Source organism: Haemorhous mexicanus, chromosome 6 (genome assembly GCF_027477595.1).
Source record: "Haemorhous mexicanus isolate bHaeMex1 chromosome 6, bHaeMex1.pri, whole genome shotgun sequence".
NCBI classification, from domain to species: domain Eukaryota; kingdom Metazoa; phylum Chordata; class Aves; order Passeriformes; family Fringillidae; genus Haemorhous; species Haemorhous mexicanus.
The window spans coordinates 16,836,096-16,858,240 of record NC_082346.1 but is presented as its reverse complement, the minus strand read 5'-3'; the positions used below and the strand labels follow the sequence as shown (position 1 = coordinate 16,858,240).

General features: G+C 44.0%; 2 protein-coding genes across 10 annotated transcripts in view; both read left to right on the top strand.

The window, feature by feature from the left end:
* Positions 1 to 14,317, top strand: TPH1 (tryptophan hydroxylase 1). Its single transcript, XM_059848986.1, has 11 exons — positions 1 to 69; positions 3,753 to 3,890; positions 4,845 to 5,028; positions 6,381 to 6,481; positions 7,160 to 7,227; positions 8,491 to 8,687; positions 9,159 to 9,294; positions 9,790 to 9,916; positions 11,023 to 11,118; positions 11,516 to 11,649; positions 11,987 to 14,317. The coding sequence occupies exons 1-11, from the start codon at positions 1 to 3 to the stop codon at positions 12,159 to 12,161; spliced, it is 1,425 nt and encodes a 474-aa protein (XP_059704969.1). The 3' UTR covers positions 12,162 to 14,317.
* A 559-nt stretch (positions 14,318 to 14,876) lies between these two features.
* SERGEF (secretion regulating guanine nucleotide exchange factor) overlaps positions 14,877 to 22,145 on the top strand; it is a 152,240-nt gene continuing 144,971 nt past the window's right edge. For 8 of the 9 annotated variants that reach the window (XR_009486867.1, XM_059848977.1, XM_059848980.1 and 5 more), the window contains exons 1-7: positions 14,877 to 14,969; positions 16,468 to 16,606; positions 17,286 to 17,441; positions 19,055 to 19,149; positions 20,301 to 20,361; positions 21,513 to 21,626; positions 21,926 to 21,988. Coding sequence is in view for 8 of the 9 variants with exons in the window: in XM_059848977.1 (XP_059704960.1) it covers positions 14,946 to 14,969; positions 16,468 to 16,606; positions 17,286 to 17,441; positions 19,055 to 19,149; positions 20,301 to 20,361; positions 21,513 to 21,626; positions 21,926 to 21,988 (652 nt within the window). In the remaining variant the exon portion in view is untranslated. Of the gene's footprint in view, positions 14,970 to 15,682; positions 15,702 to 16,467; positions 16,607 to 17,285; positions 17,442 to 19,054; positions 19,150 to 20,300; positions 20,362 to 21,512; positions 21,627 to 21,925; positions 21,989 to 22,145 lie in introns of those variants that run through there. The other variant, XM_059848984.1, reaches the window with a different exon arrangement.

The window sequence follows — 22,145 nt, the reverse complement described above, 5'->3', positions numbered from 1 at the left end:
ATGCACCCCGCGCCGCGCCGCGCCGGATCCCTGGAGGCGGCGCCCAGCCCGCGGGACCCCGGCAGGCAGGTGAGGAGCGGGATGGGCTCGGGGAGAGGGATGGGCACAGGTGAGCGGCATGGGCTCGGGGAGCGTGGGATAGGGGAGCAGGATGGGCACGGGGAATGCGGGATGGGCACAGATGAGGGGAGCAGGATGGGTACGGGGAGTGCGGGATGGGCACAGGTGAGGGGAGCAGGATGGACACGGGGAGTGCGGGATGGGCACAGGTGAGGGGAGCAGGATGGGCACGGGGAGTGCGGGATGGGCACAGATGAGGGGAGCAGGATGGGCACGGGGAGTGTGGGATGGACACAGGTGAGGGGAGCAGGATGGGCACGGGAAGTGCGAGATGGGATCCTCGCTGCCCGGCCCCGGGATCGGTCCTGGCTTGCGGAGTAAACGCAGTTTTTGTGGAGTCACAGCTCGGGTGCTTCGCTGTTGCAGTTATCGGAACGGGGATTTGGGAAAACCGGGAGCTTTCTGGCCCCCGTTACTTGGAGAGTAGTCATTGGAGAGACCTGGGCTGCCGCTTCTCTGGCATTGGTGGCAGCGTTCAGTGTTGCTGGGATTGGGATGGAGCTGCTGTTTCTGGATGTTAGAGGGGGAAAAATCTCAAAGTGTAAATGCAAGCATATGAAATTAAGGTAGAACAAAAGCAACTTTTGGTGTATCATTGCTTAGGAGAGAGGGGGTGTGACATAGCTCAGAAGAACTCACTCCTGGCTTTATTCATAAAACTCACTGCTTTTATTTATAATATTCCCCATTATAGTGGGAATTTGCTTAGTGCATCAGAGATCAGATAAAAGCAGCACTGGCTGCAGTTACTGATACTGTGCAGTTGATAAAGTCTGTAAAATTCCTTGTGGAGACAAGAATGCTGACAGTAAAGTTTCACAAAAATATTGCTTTGCTATATCCCTCAGATAGTTGGAAGCCAAATAAGTGTCTCAGCACAGCTTTTGGTGTCTGAGAGCTAAATCTTAGGAAGAACTTTGGTGTGGCTGGAAAATGTAATGTGATATCTAGTAGTGGTCACTCCTAACATCGTGTGCTCACCCTTTCCTAAAAGTGTGTCAAAAGGACAGTGACAAAGTAAGAAGCTCTTAAAGGGAAAAGAATATAAAATGCCCATTGACATTTTTTATTAATCATTATTAATGTCAATCAAATCAGTATAAGATATTTTGAAAAGAATTTTTCATCTTCAATTTATGAATTGAAATGTGGGGTTTTTTTAGGCAAATATGTTTGGATAATTTAAAATCCTGGTTATCTATTAATAGAAAGAATTAAAGCACAAAATGTGCACCCTTGTATATCTTTCTCTCTGTGAACATCCTTTGGGGAGAGGGAGAAAGGGAAGAGAATCGCTGTGGGTCCCAAAAAGTGAAATCTTGAACTGGACAGCACCTAATTATCTATCTAAATAAAGGATATCCCTGTGAATATCCCTGTGTTTGTGTATTTTCATCAAGACTGAGTCAGGCTGGTGGAAAATCAGTTAATGATTTTCATCATTGATAAAAAACATCAATGCAATATTAATTCCCCCTTCACCCTACAAAAAGTTCAAATGTGTTACCATGCAAAGGGAAAGTTTCAGATTTTATTAGGGCTAGGTTGCTGGGTTACTGATAGAGGTTAAAATATAAGTGAAGTGCAGCCACAGGAGGAGAGGAATTGTTTCTGTGTTACCATTTTCTCCTGTTGCCTTGCACCCAAATGGTTGCTGCATTACTGTCTTCAGTACATTTTTTAATTAAAGCAAAAGGTGAGCTTTGGTGTAGGGTTAAACATGTGTATGGTGTGCATTTGGCATTGCAAGCATCTCAATTTCTTTTGTCCAGCTTGTAATTCCTAAGTTAGAGATAATTTCTAGAGCTTGATATAAGAACATTTAATGTTTTGTTGATTTTCTTCATTGATCTCTGAAACATATGTTGTTGTCTTCTGATCCCAGGCACAGTGAAAGTTGCAGGAGCAAAACACAAAAGAAGAGCATTAGTTTTTGGTGCAGGTAGTCTGTCCCAGCTGGGCATGCAACTGTGCCAAATCTCAAAAAGGCTGATCCAGGCTGAAGCCAATGATCCTAGACGTGCAGTCAAACCAACATGCTGCATTATTAGACTCTTCTATAATACAGCCCTGCATTTATTGCCTTCAAAACCACCACCTAACTCTACTTGTAGTGGAGACTTCTTTGCTTCTCCTACAGCAGCACCATCTGAACAGGATTTGGCTCACACAAATGGCTCTCTGTGCTTGAGAAAACAGCCCATGACCCGTATGCAATCGTGGTGTTTGTAGCTCTTTATTTTCTTGAAGGCTTGAAGTGCCTTTGCTCAGTGCCTGTTCCTGGCTCTTGAAATGGTTGTCTGACACTGAAGTGAGCTGGGAAACCTGCAGGCTGCTCTGCTGAACCCTGACTGGGCTTGCCACACTCTGCCAGCAGAAAATTCGGTGTCTGGACTCAAGCTGATGGAGGTCATTGACTTTGGTGGATCAGAAACAGTGTGATGGCCTGACACTGTTGTCCAGGCTCATCATACTGTGGCAACTCATTAGAAGTGGGAACCCAGTCAGAAATCCAAAAATTTTCATTACATCGTTAAAGTTGGAGAGACTGTATAAGGGAACCAAAGGAACTGGTGCATTTTGATTGCATTTTTGTTTTGCTCTTTTAATTTTTGAAAATGTCTCAAGATAGTGAGATCTTTAAAGATGTGTCAGATCAAAAAATATTTCCAAATAGCAATAATGTGCCTTCCCTCTTTCTCGCTGGCTCGTTCAGAAACCTCTCCTTTTATTCTTTCTTTTTTGCAAGGTTTGAAGACATAGGAGGGACAGCCTCTGCTCATAAGCCTTTTATTTTTTCTTTACTTTGCATTTTCCCCCATTCTTTACCGTTTCAGTATTATCTCTATTTATGGCCTGGCTACATGTAGCTAAGAATATGATCTGTGATAGCTGCTGATTTCCACACAGCCAGGAGTGTGCTCGCTAGTGAGGTACCAAACCACACGGTCTGGCAGTGTGGAGTATCTGAATTTTTAGTGTGTGATTTGGGCGATTGTGCCAAGGGTTTGACACACGAATTAGGGGACATGGCAGATGGAGCAGCTTGGCTGTGGTTGATCAGAGAGGGACTGTCCCTATAGCCGACAGATTCTGGTCAGCAAAACATTTTACCTCCTTAGGTTTGTTTCCTTGCCCATGGAAACAGTGTTTTACAGTTAGGTAACAAGAGAGTGGTTTTTCAGTTCTGATCTACTGCATCCTGATTCATCTTTTCCTACCTATGTCCTGTGGGATTTGGATTATTCTCTTTGCCACTGTTCACTGAACTTGCTAACAAGTGTTTTGGTTCAATGTACTATTTCTGCTGACATCTTATTGCTCCCCTTCCTCCCAGTAGCAATGCTAATTATAAACTGTACATTGAAAATATTTTCTGCATCCTAGGGAATGAATAAAGATGTCCATAAAATCATTCAACTAAAAAAAGATATCTCGGTATTTCAGTTTCTCACCAATTCTGTCTGTGACTAACTTTATTAATTCAATTACTACACAATAGTAGGAATAATTTTCCTTTTGTGGTTGATCAAAGCACAGCATTACTCAAGACACCCTAAAATGTAAAAACTTACACTTTTTGCACTTCTACCCATTCAAACAATTTTTTTTGTTTGTTTGTTTGCATCTAGTTAAATAAGTCAGCTTACATGATGATTGAAGATAACAAAGAGAATGAAGACCATGCATCTGAGAGAGGAAGGACAGCCATCATTTTTTCCTTGAAGAATGAAGTTGGAGGACTTGTGAAAGCATTAAAACTCTTTCAGGTATGCATGTTATAATCTTATGAGCATCACAGCAACTCTGCATTTTTAAATTGTAAGGGTCATTTTGGTGCACATAAGAATTGATTACATCCATTAATTAAGGATGTGATTCTTAACCTGCCTCCCACTTGGCACCCAAAATTACCCACAAAGGCAAATGTGTGCCTCAGAAATTAGATGGTGGCTGGCTAAAACTCTTATCTGCACTGACTAAACACAGAGAGGTTTGCCTTTTCCCCTCGTGACAAGAGGATTGGCACTCAATGGTTTTGCTGGGAGTAAGAGGTGGTCTGAAGCCCCTGCTGATGGCAGGTAGACACCTGGGGTGTTGATCTGGACTCTGTGCAGTGCCCTTGCCTCACTGCCCAGGCAGACTGAAGGTGGCAGAGGAGCTGCAATTGCACAGCTGCTGGGCAGGTGCTGTGTGAGGAGTATGTGCAGTGCCACTGTGCTCTGGTGTGGCTCTGCGTGCTTTAGCCTGGGGTTTTCTCAATGTTCCTGCTATAAAACACATGATTAAATGATTCTTCAGATTAAAGAAAAGTGAAACTAATGCCCTGAAAACTACTGCTTTTAAATCCCTTGCTTGCTTGTGAGATAATTATATGGGGACTTGACTGGCATTTTGGTGAATTTTGCTAATCAGCTTCCTACGGGAAGGATAAAAGAAAATGGTCTGTGAATTCAAACCTCCTGACTGTGTCTTTATGTGCTTCCTGAATGTAAATAAAACTGAAAGAACACAGGTTTGCTTTCATTTTCTTCTGAATAGAAAATCAAACCTTCCCCCCCTCCAATAAGCAAATTGCTATCAAGAGATCCAATTAACTGAAATAGCTTCATAGAGATGGTGAATAGTTCATGGCAGTAGAATATTACTTTGAAAAACTATTTTAACTTTTGGCCAATTGCTTTTAGCCTATCTCTTTGAGAACATTGCTTCTTACTAAACAGGAGAAGCATGTAAATCTGGTACACATTGAGTCACGGAAGTCCAAGAGACGAAATTCTGAGTTCGAGATCTTTGTGGACTGTGACAGTAACAGGGAACAGCTGAACGAGATTTTCCAGCTCCTGAAATCCCACGTCAACATCGTCTCTGTGAGCCCAACAGAGCATTTCAGTGTCCAGGAGGATGGTAGGTACAAAAGGCAGTTCTGATGAAAATGCACTTCCAAATGTGTTGGTTTGAAACCTTTTTATGGCCCCACGTGCACTTGTGCCGTGTCTTCAGGCACCTGCTGCCAGGTACCTGTTTCTGTGTTATGTGTGAGTGTAGTCTGGCCTGAACCTGGGAGTTCAGGCTGTGTCAAGCCGGGGCAAATTGTGTGTCTGCTGTCTGTGCTCCTGTCCCTTCCCAGCACAGCCCAGCTGGCACCAGTGGGAGCCCTGCATCCGTGCAGGGCAAAGCAGGCTGGCCTGTGGGCAAAGTCTGAGTGCAGGGCTTGAGTACACTACGATGGCAGAGGTGTGATACTGGCAGGTTCCAGTTCAGTTCAGGCACTGGGGGGAGTGCAAGATGGATTCTGCAATTTCCTCATTTAGTTCTTGATTTTGCTGTCTTTTTTACCCACTTTTAATCATAACTGGCTCCTTATATTAGTACTACAGAGGTGCCCTTTACTTTTAGATACTACACGTTGTGTTTACACCTTTACTTTTAATTAAAGAGATGCCCAAAGTTCAGGGCAGCAGGAAACTGGTCCCATGTATTTTTCAGTCATTGTTCTTGGGAAGGAGAGATCTGGATTTCTTGGATAAAATGGCTTACTTTAGCCCTAAGTAAGGGGAAATTAAATCTAAACAGTCTCCCGACCTTTCTAAGTAAACTGAAGAGCATTGAGACAGAAAAACTGTGCATTAACTGTATTAACTGCTCTGCCAACGGCTTGGCAAAAAACTGTCTTAGGCTAAAAGAACCACAAAGTAGTTGGTAGCAAAACTGTAATGATGCTCCTCTCTCAGGCAGCAGGGGCTCCTGTTCCTCCTCCTCCCATACCCCTCAAGGCAAAGCTGGATGCTTCCCATGTGCATAACCATGGGGAAACATCCACTTTCCCATGGTCATCATGTTTTTGATGAGAGGACTCCAACCTGCTCCCAGTCTGCCCAGGGACCACAGACAAATCACTTCTGTTCTCCTTTGCACCCTTTGTGCCCTCCAAGATTCCCAGCAGCTCTACACAGGGAGGCCTTGTCTCCATGGGATCCTCTGGATGCTACTCTAACTACAGCAGAGAAACCCATGCCAGCTCTCCTTCCCAGAGGCTCTGGGGCTGGCTGTGCTCTGCAGGCAGTCTGTGGCAGTGACCGAGGAGGAAGTGTGAGCTGGAGGCTGGTGCCAGATAGGCAGAGGCCTCCCTTGTCTTATTCATCCCCTTTAATTTATGGAGTGAGCTGTAACCGCCGTAGCCGTAGCTGAAAGCAGCGCTTCCTCCCTCGGTGTGCAGGGTGTTATTAATAACCTTGTGGATTCCATGCCTTCCCCAGGCATGGAGAACGTTCCCTGGTTTCCGAAGAAGATCTCAGATTTGGATAAGTGTGCAAACCGGGTGCTGATGTATGGCTCTGACTTGGATGCTGACCACCCTGTAAGTACTTTTCCCTCCCTACACCCAGTTCATGGTTGGGAGCTATACTTTACCGAGCTGACCAAAAAATTGCAGCTTTTCCTCCTCCCTCTCCTCTCCCTCAATGGTGTCTCTGGAGGTCTGAGAACCTTCTCTTGGGGATTTCATGTCTCTTTCTTTGCTCAGGGAAGACTGACTGAATTCAGTTTCCTGTGCTTTTCTGCAGGGTTTACTCGTGCAAGAACTCCAGGTCTGGGCCCTGAGTGGTCGCACACAAATTAAAGAAGATAAAAAAAGTTATTTTGAGGCAGGCTTTCTTCCTCCTCTTTCTTCCTTTCTTCCTTACTGGAGAAACCAAACTGGTATTTGGGCAGTGAAAATGGGCAATTTGTTCTGTAATTTTGAATAATCATGCAAGTAACAAACTTTGTATAAATACTGATGCTACTAAAATGAATCCTTCTCTACAGAATATGTAGTTGCATGAATCAGCTGATTCCTACTTTGGAGCATTTGCTCAGTTCACACCTATTAAAAATTTTAGACCACTGCTATGAGTTTCCTGTCCTCACCTTTCATTCTTACACATCATACTTTTCTACTCCCCAACAGAAGAAATGTCAAGTGTCCTGTTTTAAATTGATTTACTTATTATGGCTTGGAAATTCACTGAACTGTGTTTTCCTTTCTCCCCACCAGGGTTTCAAAGACAATGTTTATCGCAAGAGGCGAAAGTATTTTGCAGACCTGGCTATGAACTACAAACAGTAAGCTTGAATTCTTCCAGAAGAAGCCTTCTGGGCGCTTTGAAATAACAGCAGAGTGGGCTGTGAGGAGCTCACCTTCCTGGGCTCAGCTCAGGCTGAGACATGCAGGCTCAGCTCAGGGATCAGAGCAAAGGAGGTGAAGGCAAGGGAGATGTAAGGCAAGATGAGAAGGTAGATCGGGGCAGCCTGGTCAGTCTGAGGCCGTGTGGCTTGGCCAGCTGCTCTGCAAAGGAGAGGGAGGGGAGGCAAATCCCCATGTACAGCCCAGTGACCACTGAGAGTAAACTTTCTCAGCAAATGTTAATACTTGAATTTTCTTTCCTGGTTCAAACTAGCATGTGTGATGTGTAGATAAGTACTTTTCTGTGAAAAGAAATTCTAAGAGCTTCTGTCTTTAGAGATGCTTTTTGGCAGGGGGTGGAGCTCTTGAAGCAGTAAGAGATTCATATCCCAGTGCTGTAAATTCTTTCTAAACGTGATTTTCATGTGGCCTGATTGAATTTAGGTGTCAAGTTCCTCAACTGAACATGACCTAGAAAAAATCTGTATTTAGAGTTCTATTTTGCACTGTGTGTTTAATGCAACTGGTTACCACAGTCCCAAGCTGATTACTGTTAACCTGTTGCTGACAGAGATTCCCTTGGGAAAGCATTTTCCATGCCAGTTCCCAGGCTGGCAGTGGAAACACAGTGTAACACTGGCCTTGCCATAATCCACTTTACCCAAGGTCCTGAGGACTAAGTGGGAAAGAGAGACTACAATAAATATTCTCAGACAGGCACTGGTCTCCTCTGCACAGAAGCATGATTTTCACCTGATGTGTATATTTAACTGCTGTCACACAATGCGTTGTAAATTTAGAAATTCTCTTTTCTTAAAACAAATTAAAAGGGTAATGGAAAATTATTGCAGACTTAGAAATCCAACATGGCAAATGATGTGTTATCAGCTCCTGAAGCTGTGGAGAGATTGTGTAGGTATTTTAAACCTTACTCTTGGTATTAAACAATTAAGAAACTGTTTACAGGACCAATGCTTTAAGTGAGGTCTATGCCAAGATTCCTGACAACTGGTAAAAGTGAAAAAAAGTCAAGTCCTTAGACTAAAAGCTTTCCAGGACATAGACCAGGTGTCACTGTATTTGATAGAATCTAATGCCAGGTGTCACAGTCATACAGGTGTTAAATACTAATAGTAGGTAAATGAGGCACCTCTTATTAGCCATTTTCTAAGCAGTGTCCTTTCTTCCTCTTCTCCTTGCAGCGGTGACCCAATCCCCAAGATTGAATTCACTGAGGAGGAGATCAAGACTTGGGGGACTGTGTACCGAGAGCTTAACAATCTTTACCCAACTTATGCCTGCAGAGAGTACCTGAAAAACCTGCCCTTGCTCACCAAACACTGTGGGTACAGGGAAGACAATATCCCCCAGCTGGAAGATGTGTCCCGCTTCCTGAAGGGTAATCTGCTGGTTTTCTACAATTTTCTGATTTTCAAAACAAACTGAGGTCCACTGCAAATCCCATCATTTTGTGTGCACAAGGAAGTATTCCTGATGACTTGTATTCATTCTGGTCCTTTAAGAGGCCTTTTGGCCATTTTTGTTTTAATGCATTGTGTCTCCAATGCACGCAGTGACATTTCAGGGGCAGTGTCTGAAAAGATTGTTAGGATTGGCTAAGGAGATACCTGGCTGTATTGTTGACTCCAGGCACAGAATCCTAGGAAATCCACTGGCACAGAGGTAGGGCCATTTTAAAAAATGTTGCTCATACTCTAGCCTATGCCTAATTTTCCTAATTGTGCCTCATTTTCCCACGTGCTTTTGAGCCAAGGTAGTGCTGTGGCTGTCACCTCAGCTCCAGCAGGAAAGCTGACAGCACTGTGCATCTTGTGCTAAACTAACATACAGCTTCTCTGGTCACTTTCAGAGCGCACAGGCTTCACCATTCGCCCCGTGGCTGGATATCTGTCACCCAGAGACTTCTTGGCAGGATTGGCATTCCGAGTTTTTCACTGTACTCAATATGTCAGACACAGCTCGGACCCTCTCTACACACCAGAGCCGTGAGTCATTTAATCCTGGGGTAGAATTTGTGAGGAAGTTTTGAATCTTGCTTGCCCAGAGCCAAGTTACTTAAAAGCTGTTCAAGAACACCAGCATAAAACTTATTTTTAAGGTGCTGAAGACTCAGCCTTCACACTGAATGTAATGAATTTACAGCATGCTGAAGTGCCACCTTCATAAATGAGGGATTTTCAAAAGTACAGCTTGCTATTGGAGATCGCTTCCTGATCACTGTGTGCAGTTAATATCCAGTTGCCTTACACATGGGGAGCTCAGACCTTAATTTTAGGCACCTTCGTTTGAAAATCTGATTTTATACACTTTATATAAGGTTGGTATGATCTGCTCAGCTGCTTTCAGAGAAATGTGTGATGTTGTTCTGTCTTTTGGGTAATAAAGTTTAATGCAAGACATTGTATCTGTTCAGTGGTGCTGCTTTTTCACTTTGCCACAGAGACAAATCAGGTGATTTCTTGTTTTGTTTCTTTTTCCAGTGATACCTGCCATGAGCTCCTAGGCCATGTCCCTCTTTTGGCTGAACCCAGTTTTGCTCAGTTCTCCCAGGAAATTGGTCTTGCATCACTTGGGGCATCAGATGAGGCTGTCCAAAAACTGGCAACAGTGAGTGTTTGAGTGCCTGGGGATTCTATCAAAACCTTTGTGCTTCACTAGGCTGATCCCATGCCATTGAATGAATTTGGAGCTTCATGTCAACTTTAGCCACACCAGCTGCTAGATCTTTGTATTTCACTGGTCCCTGGATTTTAAAGCATGAAAAAATTTTCCATGCTAGGGAAAAAAAACACTTTAAACTTGATATGATTGGTATTTTTCTTCACTCTACTGTCAAGTAATGGTTCAACTTCTAGTGGTAGATTACTTCTTGCAGACTGAAATTTTATGGTCTATTTCTTTCAGACAAAGTCTTCTTTCTTCTGGGAACATGATTCGATGATTTGAAAGTGTTCTATTTCTTTAATGTGTAGAATGAATTGAAATTATATGGTATTGAATGTGATGAGTGCTACCATTAGATACTTTTCAGTCAAGAAATTAAAAGAATATAAACTAATTTTCTGGATATCAGTCTCTGGATGTCTTGGCAGGAGTATTTTAAGATTAAAAGTAGATTTTGATGAAAAATAATCTGTGCCAGTTATGCAAGAACTAGCTTGCTGACTTAAAAAATTTCTTTTCCCATGTCATGTAGTTAGTGGTAAAACTTGTACTACCTTCAGGGGGAGCAGAAATAAGCCATCTGTGAAAACAGTGTTCCTTCCTGTATAGCTGCAGAAACCCTGAAATTCAGCAAACAGAATGTCTTTAATTTTACAGCACACTAAGCAAATGAGAAACAAACTGCAGTGGGCTGTTCTCACTCACCCAGAGATCCTCTCTATCTAGGGATTGTTTTAAGCTGAGGCTGTGATTTCATGTCAGTATTTCTCAAAACAGATTTACACCTCAGTGTTTGCACTGGCAACAGCAGCTCCCTCCCAGCTGGGTGACCTGTAACATCCACCTTTCTTATGAGAAACATGCCATCCTGTGGCTCTTCATCCTTCCATTCTTGCTTTCCTCCTCTTTAAATGTCCCAGGATAACTGAGTGATAACTCTCTGATATTTGCAACTATTTGATGCTACCTACGAATAGAAATGCTTCCATCTAGCTAACCACAGCATCCTTGCTGAAGGCTGAATTGTTTTCCTTCTTTCTGTGTTTCAGTGCTACTTCTTCACAGTAGAGTTTGGCTTGTGCAAGCAAGAGGGGCAGCTACGAGTTTATGGGGCTGGCTTGCTCTCTTCCATTAGTGAGCTCAAGGTAAGAATGGCTACTGCTTGTTTGCCTCTTTTCTTTGTGCCTCATTATTATTGCCACTCTTTCCCCCTGCTTTTTATGAAGTATAATTTCTTGATGTTGCTGTCCAGGTAACTATTTTCAAATCAAAGCTTTGTTGGTTTAACCAGATTCTGAAAATATTGCTCTTGTTTATACACAAGCCTTGATTCTGTGGAGTCCCTTTTCTCACCCAAACTGGCAATATGACCATTCAGAATAATTCAGTTTGTTTGGCTTTAATCACTATTCATCTGCAGATAAAAATTTTAAGGTGAGATGCATTAAAATCATCTCTTTTTATTCACTTTATCACATGTCATCTTCCTCCTGGATTCTTTGGATGGTGATGTTCCTCTGACCCATGGTAACACCTTACCAGCACTCACTCTCTGGCAGCGCCAAAGTCAAACCTTTTGATCCAAAGGTCACCTGCAAACAAGAATGTATCATTACAACTTTCCAGGAGGTTTACTTTGTTTCTGAAAGTTTTGAAGAAGCAAAGGAAAAGATGAGGTACAGATTCTGCCCCCCTCCCCACCCCATTTCTTTTTGTAAAAGCAGATTTGGTTTTACATCTCTCTGCAGCAGCACGAAACCCTTTTAGTCTTATCACAGTTTTGTAACTATTTTTCACAGTAAAGGAATTTTGGTTAGCATTTTCTTGGTTTTTCAAATACTGGGTGGGAGATATATAACAATTAGGACTATTTTGAAAAACTTTAGAAAAGTGTGTATTGATACTGGCTGCATACAGAGAATGAATTTGTGGGTTTTGTCTTGTTTATAACACCCTCTTTTGGTTATAACACACCCTTTTTTCTTTTCTTTTTTTTTTTTTTTACCTCAATAGAGAGTTTGCAAAAACCATCAAGCGCCCCTTTGGGGTGAAGTACAACCCCTACACTCAGAGTGTGCAGGTCCTGAAGGACACGAAGAGCATTGCCAGCGTGGTGAATGAGCTGCGCCACGAGCTGGACATTGTCAGCGACGCCCTCAGCAAGATGGGCAAGCAGCTGGAAGTTTAACACTCTGCCAGCACTGGGCTGCAAGCCAATACTTCCCTTTCCCCCTCTGATTTCTTACTAGGCATATAATATGTTGCATGCAGAACTCACTCCTTTGCACATGGAAGAGTGAATGGCCCATAAGAATGTAACAATTTTATCTTGTTGCTCTCTGTAAATTTCCTCACATAAATGCATCCCTCCAACTCCCTTAGGTAAAAAAGGTCCAGAGTTGCCTTTTAGAAGCTTGTGGGGGAATGGAGAAATTGTTAGACTGGAGAAAAAGTGTGCTCTGTGGATCAGGGCGGGGATCAGATGCTGCAGGAGGTGGCTTATGAGGCAAAAATGGAGTAATTGACCCTAGGGAGAATTCAGTTTCTGACTCCAGCAGTCTATGCTACTGACTGTATGGTGCTGAAGACTTGACAGTGCAGAAGCTGTGGTAATTCAGTGTTTAGAAGCCTGTGCTACTAAGTTTGAGACTTGAATGATTACAATGCAGGCATCAGGACACAAATAGCTGGAGGTTCAACATGATAAAAGGGAGGAGTCAAATCTTGCTTTCAAAGGGATTATTCTTGCCACAAAGAGTTGTAAATGTGACATGCTTCTAGTACAAGGCAGAGATACAGCTGTTGCATGAAATCCTAATTATGTTTATTTTAAGCCACTTGGCATTGGCTAAGAGTCAGGATTTTTGTTGCTGTCCTTGATATTGCACCTGAGGGAAGACCTTTCCTTACAGAGATACCCTTTGCCTTTTTCCTGATTGAATTAATTTAGCAAAAAATACAGCAAGCCATCAAGCATTGATTTAGCATAAAGCCCAAAACCATTTCCAAATGGCAACTTCAAATTCAAAATAGCTTAATTGGCTCAAAAATAACATCAAATTTAAAAAAAATACCCAAAGCTCATAGACCAGTGTACTTTATGTAAAAAAAAAAAAAAAAATCCTGTTGATTGCTCAGTTTTTTGACCTCCACAAGCTGCACAAATATATGTTTAGCTTCTTCTTTACCTGACCTGAACACCTTCATTCCCTATCTATCAAATTATAACTGAAAGGCCCAAGCATTTCACGGGAATTCTGTGGCTATGAAAGCAAGAAACTACCTTGTAGTGCAAGGCATACCTGATCCCAAAGAGCACTTTAGGAATGTAGGGAAGCAGTGTCCTGCTGAATTGTCTGCATTGCACAGTAGCAAACTGCCTGTGTCGAGGGTCCCACAGTTCCAAGCACCTTTCAGAGCTGGGCAAAGCTTCTGCTGCCCCTGTTCTGGCATGGACATGTGTGCAGGATGTGAGACATTCGAGTGGGGGATCTGTGATGTGCAGGGTGTATTTATGACAGCACCCTAGGCACTGTTTTCTGTCATACATAGATCTTATCAGGAAATCCAGAAAGTGTGCTGGAAGAATGGTCTGAAATCTTAAATACACTGGAGATGCTAGTCCAAGATTTTGAGAACTTGAAAGAACTTTGATGAAACCTCTGTGCTTGAAAATTAGCTTAAGTTTCATGTGCTTTCTAGTAGGGCACCTCTGCTCCATAAGCAATTGCCAGGCCAACCTTTCCAAAACTCACTGTTTAAATCAAGACTAGATAGATTTTTCTGTGGCTATTAACCCACTATAACTTTGTTTTAAAGAGCATTTAAGATATAGAATTATGGTCTATGACATTTATGGCTTAAATTGTACTTAATTTAAAAATAGGTTTTAGAAACTTTGTCTTTCTAAAGAAGAAACCTTCCTCTGAGTGAGCAGTAAGGGAGGATCTGTTTTGTCTGCTTCTGTGATAACAGTTAATATCCAGCTACAGTTTTAACAACATTGGAATTATGATGTTGTTGAAATATACATATCTCTGTGTTACTTCAAGCCTTGTCTGAACTATGTATACGCTTCAAGTAGGAGTTCTTAAACTTGTTAAAGTAGCACCCACTTTCAAGTACTTTGTAAAAACAGCAGTTGTATCTTTATTTGCCTTTGTGTAGCAAAAGAAAAAGTAAACTGCTAGAAGTAATACCGAGACGATGCACTTCCACGGCGCTAACAACCTGTATGTTCGGCTTCGCCCACCCAAACCTTCGGTAAAACGATGATAATTTAAGTACTTTAAACCATTGTGGAGGCTTAAATGTAAAAGGAAATAAAGGAGTTGCTGATAATTATCAGAACCACCAAAGCCCTTTAATTCGGCACCGTAGCAATAAACATGGGAGGAAAACTCTTGTCTTTACAAACAATTTGATGGGTGAAGGTGTGGGTGTAAACGTCATTGAGATGGGTCCCAGTGTCTCTACTGCCTTTGGGCAGCGGGTTTGTTACAGAGCCCAGGCAGCTTGGCTCCTGACACGGACACGGCTCTGCACAAGCCTCAACTTCGGAACTTCGGGGGAGAACAGGAGGTTCAAGGTGGGATACGTGGTAGGCGGTTCGGAACGGCTGTGCCTTCCTAGCGCCTCAGCCAACGGGGAAAGGAAGAGGGCAACATGCAGCCGGGAATTAGGATAAAAGGAGGGTGCGCCCTCTGAAACGAGAGGGATGAATCCCACAGGTGCATGCCCCAGTGGGCTCTCTCCCTCTATTCGCATAAAGTTGCAGGACTCCTCTGTCTCCTGTTTTGAACATCAGCCTCCGGCGTTCGTGGATTATCCTGGCAAACACGAAGCGCTCGCTCGGGGTCGGCGTTTCCCGGCGCGGTTCGGGCACTGCCCGCCCGTGATCCCGCCCCGTGCCCGCCCCTTCCTGCCCGGCCCGCGGGCGGCGGGAAGCGCCGGGAGCCGCCGGCCCCATCCCATGGAGCCCCGGCTGTTCGCCTGGGTGAGTGGGCCCTCGGCACGGCCCGGGGTCCCGGGGCCGGGCTCTCCTGCTGCCCGGGAGGCGGGAGGGTGGCGGGGCCGCTGCTCGCCCTGCCGGGATCTGCGGCGCACGGCCCGGGGCAGCGGGGCCGCGGTGTGCCCGCTCCGCAGGGAAACAACGCCGCGGTGCCACCTGGCGGGCACGGCCGGTGTGGGAGCCGTGCCGGGGCATCCCTCACGCTGCTCGGCCCCCTTTGCCCCGCGGGGCCGGGGCTGGTGCCGGCCGGCCCGCCGGGCAGGGCGGCCGGAGTGAGGCTGGCGTTGGATCCCAGCCCCTCGGGTCCTTCTGCACCTCATCGCGGCTTGCCTGCCTTTGAAGGTTTGGAAATTCATGGCGAGTTACAGGCTGAAACGGGAGGTTGTGAGACATCTTTTGAAAAGATTTGCGCCTGTTAAGTAGAGCCGCGCTCTAAAGTGCGTATCGCCGGCAGTGGCTGTGAGGCACCAACTTGGTGTGCCCGTGCAGCTCCGCTCCCCTCATGTCCCCCGCCGGCTGGCTCTGGGCTGCCGAGCAGCCCGGCGGTTCTGTGCGAAGCGTCGGTGTTTGTGTGGGCACAAAGTGGTCATGGCTGAATAACAGCAGCCCGCTGGTTCTGTGCGAAGTGTTCTGTAGGTGGTTGTTGCTGAATGTGGCCTTTTAACATTCACCAGGTGCTGCATCTTTCGGGGAAGGTAGAGGATAAATTGAGAGCAGGTGGGTGCACAGGTGAGGTAGGGATAGGGTTTTCTGGAGATAATCAGCCGTGAGCATTGTGGATTTGAAGTGTTGTTGTTGTTGCTGCTGCTGCTGCAGTGTGTGGGGTGGGGAAGGTGATGGTATCCCCTTTTTGGGAATGAAGGTTGAACTGTTGGACGCAGAGCTGAAATTGACTAAGAAATCCCCCGACTTGTTACCATATTGACAACTGCTGCTTTCCACAATGGGTTTTGTAGCTATAGTTTTGTACCCATCTATACTACCTGTAATTGGTATATTTTCATTTGGACCTCTTTCATTTAAATTATTTAGTTAATGTTTAGTTTAGTTAATGTTTCTGATTTACTTGTTTAGGTTCCAAAAAAAAGGTCTTTCTCTTCTCATTTTGGAGGTAGCCTGCCAGAAAGCAGTGACATGAATAAGACCTCAGTGATGAGTGGGAATTGTTGGCATTAAAATAAACGTGTGGTAATCATCCAGATAGAAAGGTTTTCCTCCTTATTAACTGTGAGTAGAAGTTTGAATGGGTTGTATTCCAGTATGCTTTTTGAAATACTGGGGCTGCACAGACACCCTTAATGACAGCAAAGTTAGGACAGTCCTCGTCTGTAATCCTGAGAATCCTGTGTCAAATCAGGGGATTTTTAGGAGCAGGCTAACCCGTGGCATATCCCAAATATGCTTGTTTGTCCCTGGGAGCATATGCATGCTTCTTTTGTGAACTTTTAAAAAAAATGTGTTATTTTTCTGTGTGCTTTTGAAGGGTGCAAACAGCTATGGACAACTTGGTCTTGGTCATAAAGAGGATGTGCTGGTTCCTCAGGCCCTGAAAGATGTTTCCTGCAAGTGTCAAGACATTGCAAGCATTGCTGGAGGAGGGGGACATTCTGCAGTTATCACTGGTAAAAATACTGCTCTTGCATGGGGTGTTTGGCTTTTAATCACTTTTTTTGTGTGCTTCCCTCTTGGTTCAGTGCTGCCACCTCTCTGTGGCTGCTGTTTCTGAGCAAGTACAATCCTTAGCTTCCTCTCTTCCCAGTTAACTCAACATTTGGGGAAAAGGGGGAAATTCCTGTTGCTCATATATTGTGTGGTTACTTCGTGGCTGTGTGAGGACTGTTTCTTCAGCTGTTTCCCTCATACAAAGACACCAGATTTTCTGTATTGAGGATGGGGGGTGGGAAGGAGGAGTCAGAGGTTATTCAGTCTTAAGAAGTGGTAAGGTAAGGACCAGGACATAACATCTGGCCCTTGAAAGGTTGTGCTGTATGCCACAGATAATTATGTAAAGAAGGAATACAGACAGATGTGAACATGATAAAAAAAGCATCCTGGTCTAAAGGTGCCTGTCTCACTATATGGATTGTGTCCCATGACACGCCCAGCTCTCCACAGCTGTAGTTATTCAGAGATATTTCTGATACGTCAGAAACAACTGTTTCTCTTAATCATTTTACTTGATTGCATTGCCTGAAGTGACACATAATCACTGTCCTTGTTTGTCACAGGATCTCACAGATGTAGGTTCCTTTTTTTGGTCTGTGAAGTGGAACACAATTTGTTTGATTTTTTTTCTTCCAGGTGCAGGACAGCTCTTTGTCTGTGGCCACAACAAAGATGGGCAGCTGGGACTGAATCACACAGAGGATGTGCTGCATTTTACTTTGTGCACTGCCCTGTCTGGCTTTTGTGTAAAACAAGTTGCATGTGGCTGGGATTTTACAATCATATTAGTAGGTAAATCTTTCTCTCTAAGTACTGAGGAAATACCTTGATGTAGAGAACATGCTGGAAGTTCCACAATGCTATTGCTTGTGTGATGTGAGGGACCTGGATGAGTTTGAGAAGAGGCCCATGGGAACCTCAGGAAATTCAACAAACCAACTTCTGGGGCTGCACCTGGGTCAGGACAGCCCCTGGTACCAGCACAGGCTGGGGATGAACAGACCCAGAGCAGCCCTGCCCAGAAGGACTTGGGGTGCTGTGGGTGAGAGGCTGCACATGCCCTGCCATGGCACTCCCAGCCCAGAGAGCCAAACGTGTCCTGGGCTGCACCCAGAGCCCCCTGGGCAGCAGGGCAGGGAGGGCATCCTGCCCCTCTGCTCTGCTCTGCTCAGACCCCACCTGCAGAGCTGCATCAGCTCTGGGTCCCAGCACAGGAAGGACAGAGACCTGCTGGGGTGAGCCCAGAGGAGGCCACAAAGATGATCAGAGAGATGGGGCACCTCTCCTGTGAGGAAAGGCTGAGAGAGTTGGGGCTGCTCAGCTTGGAGAAGGTCCTAACCCTGGACAAATTCTCTTAACCTTCTCTGGAATTTGGTTTAGCAATGAATTCAGGATTTAGCCATTCTCTGAAATCTGACATATTTGAAAGATGGCTTTCACTTTATAGTAAATGCTACTGATGATCACATTCAAAAATTCTCTAAGAGTAATGGATTCAGAACTTGTTTGCAGCTCATTATCAAGTACCCAGTCGTGACATCCATAATCAATCTTAGTAGCACCTTGACTAGTCCCATCCACATGATAAATCTCTCTGACATCAGTGGAGCAGATTGAATAGTAAGGTACTACCTACTTTGATTAAAAAGGCATAACTGAGGCCATGGTGTTCTGTATTTGGCACATCAGACATAGATTTAGCAAAGGAACTACCACCCCTGTAATTATACGGCCTTGTATTGGATGGTGCATTGTGGTCACAAAGCAGCACAGCCCCATCATGAACTAAAGGCTGCACCTGCCCTGGGACATCTGTGATAGCAATGACATTTCAGAACCTTAAAGGAGCCACAGGAGAGCTGCAGAGGAGCTTTTTACTGGGGTTTGTAGTAAGAGGACAAAGGGTAAAGGCTTTAAACTGAAAAAAGACAGGTTTAGGTTAGGTATTAGGAAGCATCTCTGTGCTGGGAGGTTGGTGAGGCAGTGGCACAGCTTGCCCAGAGAAGCTGTGGGTACCCCGTCCCTGGCAGTGTTCACAGCCAAGTTGGATGGGGCTCTGAGCAGCCTGGGGTAGTGGAAGATGTTCCTGCCCATGGCAGGGGGCTGGAGCTGGATGATCTTTAGGTCCCTCCCAGCCCAAACTGTTCTATGATTCTGCGTGCTGGCGCTCACAGGTTTTAAGCTTTGCAAGCTAAATCACCCTCTGTTCCTTGTGTCCCAGTGAACTTGAGACCTTCTCTGGACATGGTGTGTAAGACCAGAACCTTTGGCCTCGGGGGCTTTGTAAGGGGACATGTTAAGTCATTTTTTGAGCTGCTTGGCTGTGTTATTGTGCTTGTTATAGTGGTATAGTGCTATTGCTCTTGCCTTTATTGATTCTGCTCTAACACTTCATTTTTTTGCAGGATCTGGCCTTGTGCTGTCCTGTGGGTCAAACTCTTTTGGACAGCTGGGACTTCCTCAAATTTCAGGCCCGTGCTTGATTCCACAAAAGATTGAGGTAAAGATTTAGAAGGTGTTGGGCTTTATATTGCTTCCAGCAGCTTACAGAAGTCATCTGACCTCAATGGGCTTTAAGCCAGACACTTCAACTAATTTTTTGTAGTGCCTGTCTGCTACAAATGAGCTTACAAAGTAAAGGCCCAAGGTGAATTGGAGTGCTGAGGCTGGTTTTCTTGCTGTATGAGGAGGTTTCCCACTTCTAACAGAAAGTTGATTCTTTGACTTCTCAGACAAGAAGTTATTTAGCATCATGGCTCATGCCAGATATTCCTTTGTTGCTTTTTTTAATGTAGGAGAAGGGGGGCAGCTGATCCCTTTGGTGACCTCTGGTGAGTAGGAGTTAGTTCGCTTGACGTTTCTGTGCCTTTGATTTTTCCTGAGAGCATCCATTGCAGAATGGTGCCTTAAAATTTGGTGGTATTGACAGGGCTGGTGTGACTCTCTCTCATCCCTCACCATGCAAACTATTAATGCTGAATATTTGCTCTTTTGGTTGGTATCCCTTAAATACTTGGGCTTGATGCCACCTATTTTAAATACACCTGCTGCTTTTCCACCAAGGATAGATATCCAGGGGTTTGCAAAACCCTGTAAGAGCAAGACAGGATGGGATGCGAGGTAACAGAAGAGGGAAACTTCTCTGTGATTCCTGAGATCTGCTGCTGTGGAGGGAAGCTTTCAGGTTTTTCTCCAGTGGAAAACAAAATTTCCATCAGTAAGTTGGCAAGACTGAACAGCTTAATGCACCATAGTATGCCTATCACCAGTATTTACTGTGGAGGTTTTGGTGTAATTCTTGAGCAACACTGAGTTAAAATTAAGAAATAAACATTTTTGTATGGCCAAGGTTTCTTCTTTCATATTTTGAAAGAAGAATATTTTGACTGTGTTGTTTTATTTATTGCCATAATGCTGTGCAACCAGTTGCTTTGCTGATTTATTTTTTTATTTCTTGAAGATGTTCCCACTAACTCTTATTGGTCAAAATGTACTTACTTTGTGATACAAAATGTTGATATGTATTGGGACACGCAGGCTGGAGTTGAGAGCACTGTTTTCTTAGTGTTTCATTTCTCATTGGCCTATTTTGTTTTTAGAGGCATTAAATGCAAAAAGCAACTAAATAATAATTTTCTTTTATTTGCCTAGTCTCTCAAAGAGAAGGTGGTGAGTGTTGCTGCAGGACTGAGACATGCACTTGCTGCTACAGGTAAGTATGTCATAATTTTAATCTTTTAAAATAATCTGAAAATTTATCTGAAAAGATAAATAATCTTTTCAGTAACAAATGAAATGGGATTTTAATGTTTTGGAGGAGGAGAGGGAGGAAAAGAGGATGAAATTTAACTAATCTACTATTTATTTTAACTTTCACAGGGAAAAATAGACCTCAAAGTCATGGACTGTAAGATTTTGGGACAAATTAACATGAATAATAAACATTCTAGAACCATCTTCCTAGAATATCATGGGGAAAATCTTTGACCAAGAGTTCAGGATGATGGTTTATTAACAAGTTAATTTTCTGATGGATGGCAAACATACTGATTTCTTTTTTCTTATTTTGAAACAAAACATAAAAGGAGCTTTTTTTCAGGAAAGAGGATTTCTGCTCCAAGTATCTTAGGATTTGAACCCATTAGAGTATGCAAAGTAACTTCAGTTTGTATAAAATGCTTCAAAATGGAACTGCACATAAGTTGTGGCTTTTTAAATGATGTAACTGAAATTGACACCTGGAAAAATCACAAGAATGAAACTAAATATTTCTCCTGCTGTTATTAGAGACTCAGTTTGTTCATGATGTAACAGTAGGAATCAGACCCTTCCTTTTGGCATGGTTGTGTTAAAACTGAGGAAAAACCAACTATAGCTGCTCTTGTATTTGGTTTAGTTTTGTGTGAACTTCAGTATGGATTCCAGGTAGTGGAGCTGAAGGTGCACAGGAGATGCCTGGAAGGCCAGTGGGGTCTCTGGTGCTTGTGTGACATGGGAATTGAGATTCCCTGTGCTGCACTGCACAAATTGGCATCAAGAGGGGGAAAGGGAAGAGAAAGTACAGGAACTTTGTACCCATTCCTGAGGTACTGCAGCCAGGGGATTTCTGTCACTGAGTCTCCCATAGCTTCCCACCTTCTTAGTTTTCTTACCTGTATACTGAGACCACAGCTGTTTGTTGCTTGATGGCTTCACCACGGTTATCTGAATGGGTTTTGGCATAAAGGTCTTTTAAAGTGTAATTTAATTGTAATTTAATCAGTGAAAATGATCTGAATGAATGACTGTTCATTAATGTGAGAGGTGATTGTTGTTGGTGGCCGATGTGTTTTAATCTCTTTTATTTGTGTTTGCTCTGAAAAGACAGCGGTTTGGTGCTGCAGTGGGGGACTGGGATGGCATCTCAGGCAAAGCGTGCAAGCCAAGGAAAAGCCCTCCCTGTGTTCCTGACAGCAAAGGAGCCCTGTGAAGTGGCAGGTAACCCAGCAATCTGCTTCCTTTGTGTGGGTGGATACAGCAGAAATATAACTTGGAGTAGGTACATATCTTCCTTTTTACAAAGCCAGTGGTACTGTGAATGTGGAGCGGAGTACCTGTGGGATAGGATGGTCACAGAAAGTCAAGATCTGTGGGGACAATGAGAGTCTTGCCATGTGTGTGGCCCAAAGGCAGAGCCTTTTGTTTTAAAAGTCATCACCATCCTGTTACACTTGTGTGCATGTTTGTGTGGGATTGATGCCTGCTGTAGAAACTTTATGCTACCATGTTTTTTCCAGGCCTGGCAGATATGAAGGTGAAAGCAATTGCTGCAGGCTCCTGTCATTCAGTGTCCCTCACAGGTAAGCCTCAAGCACACAGGGGAAAGCCCTCATCTCACCCTTCAAAGGGTTCTTGATTTTGAAATGTTGTCAGTTTTGGTAAAACTGGTGAAATTTGATCTGGCCTAGTTAGTGCTGATAATTGTTCTGTAATAGTTTTGCACTCTGAGAACTTTCC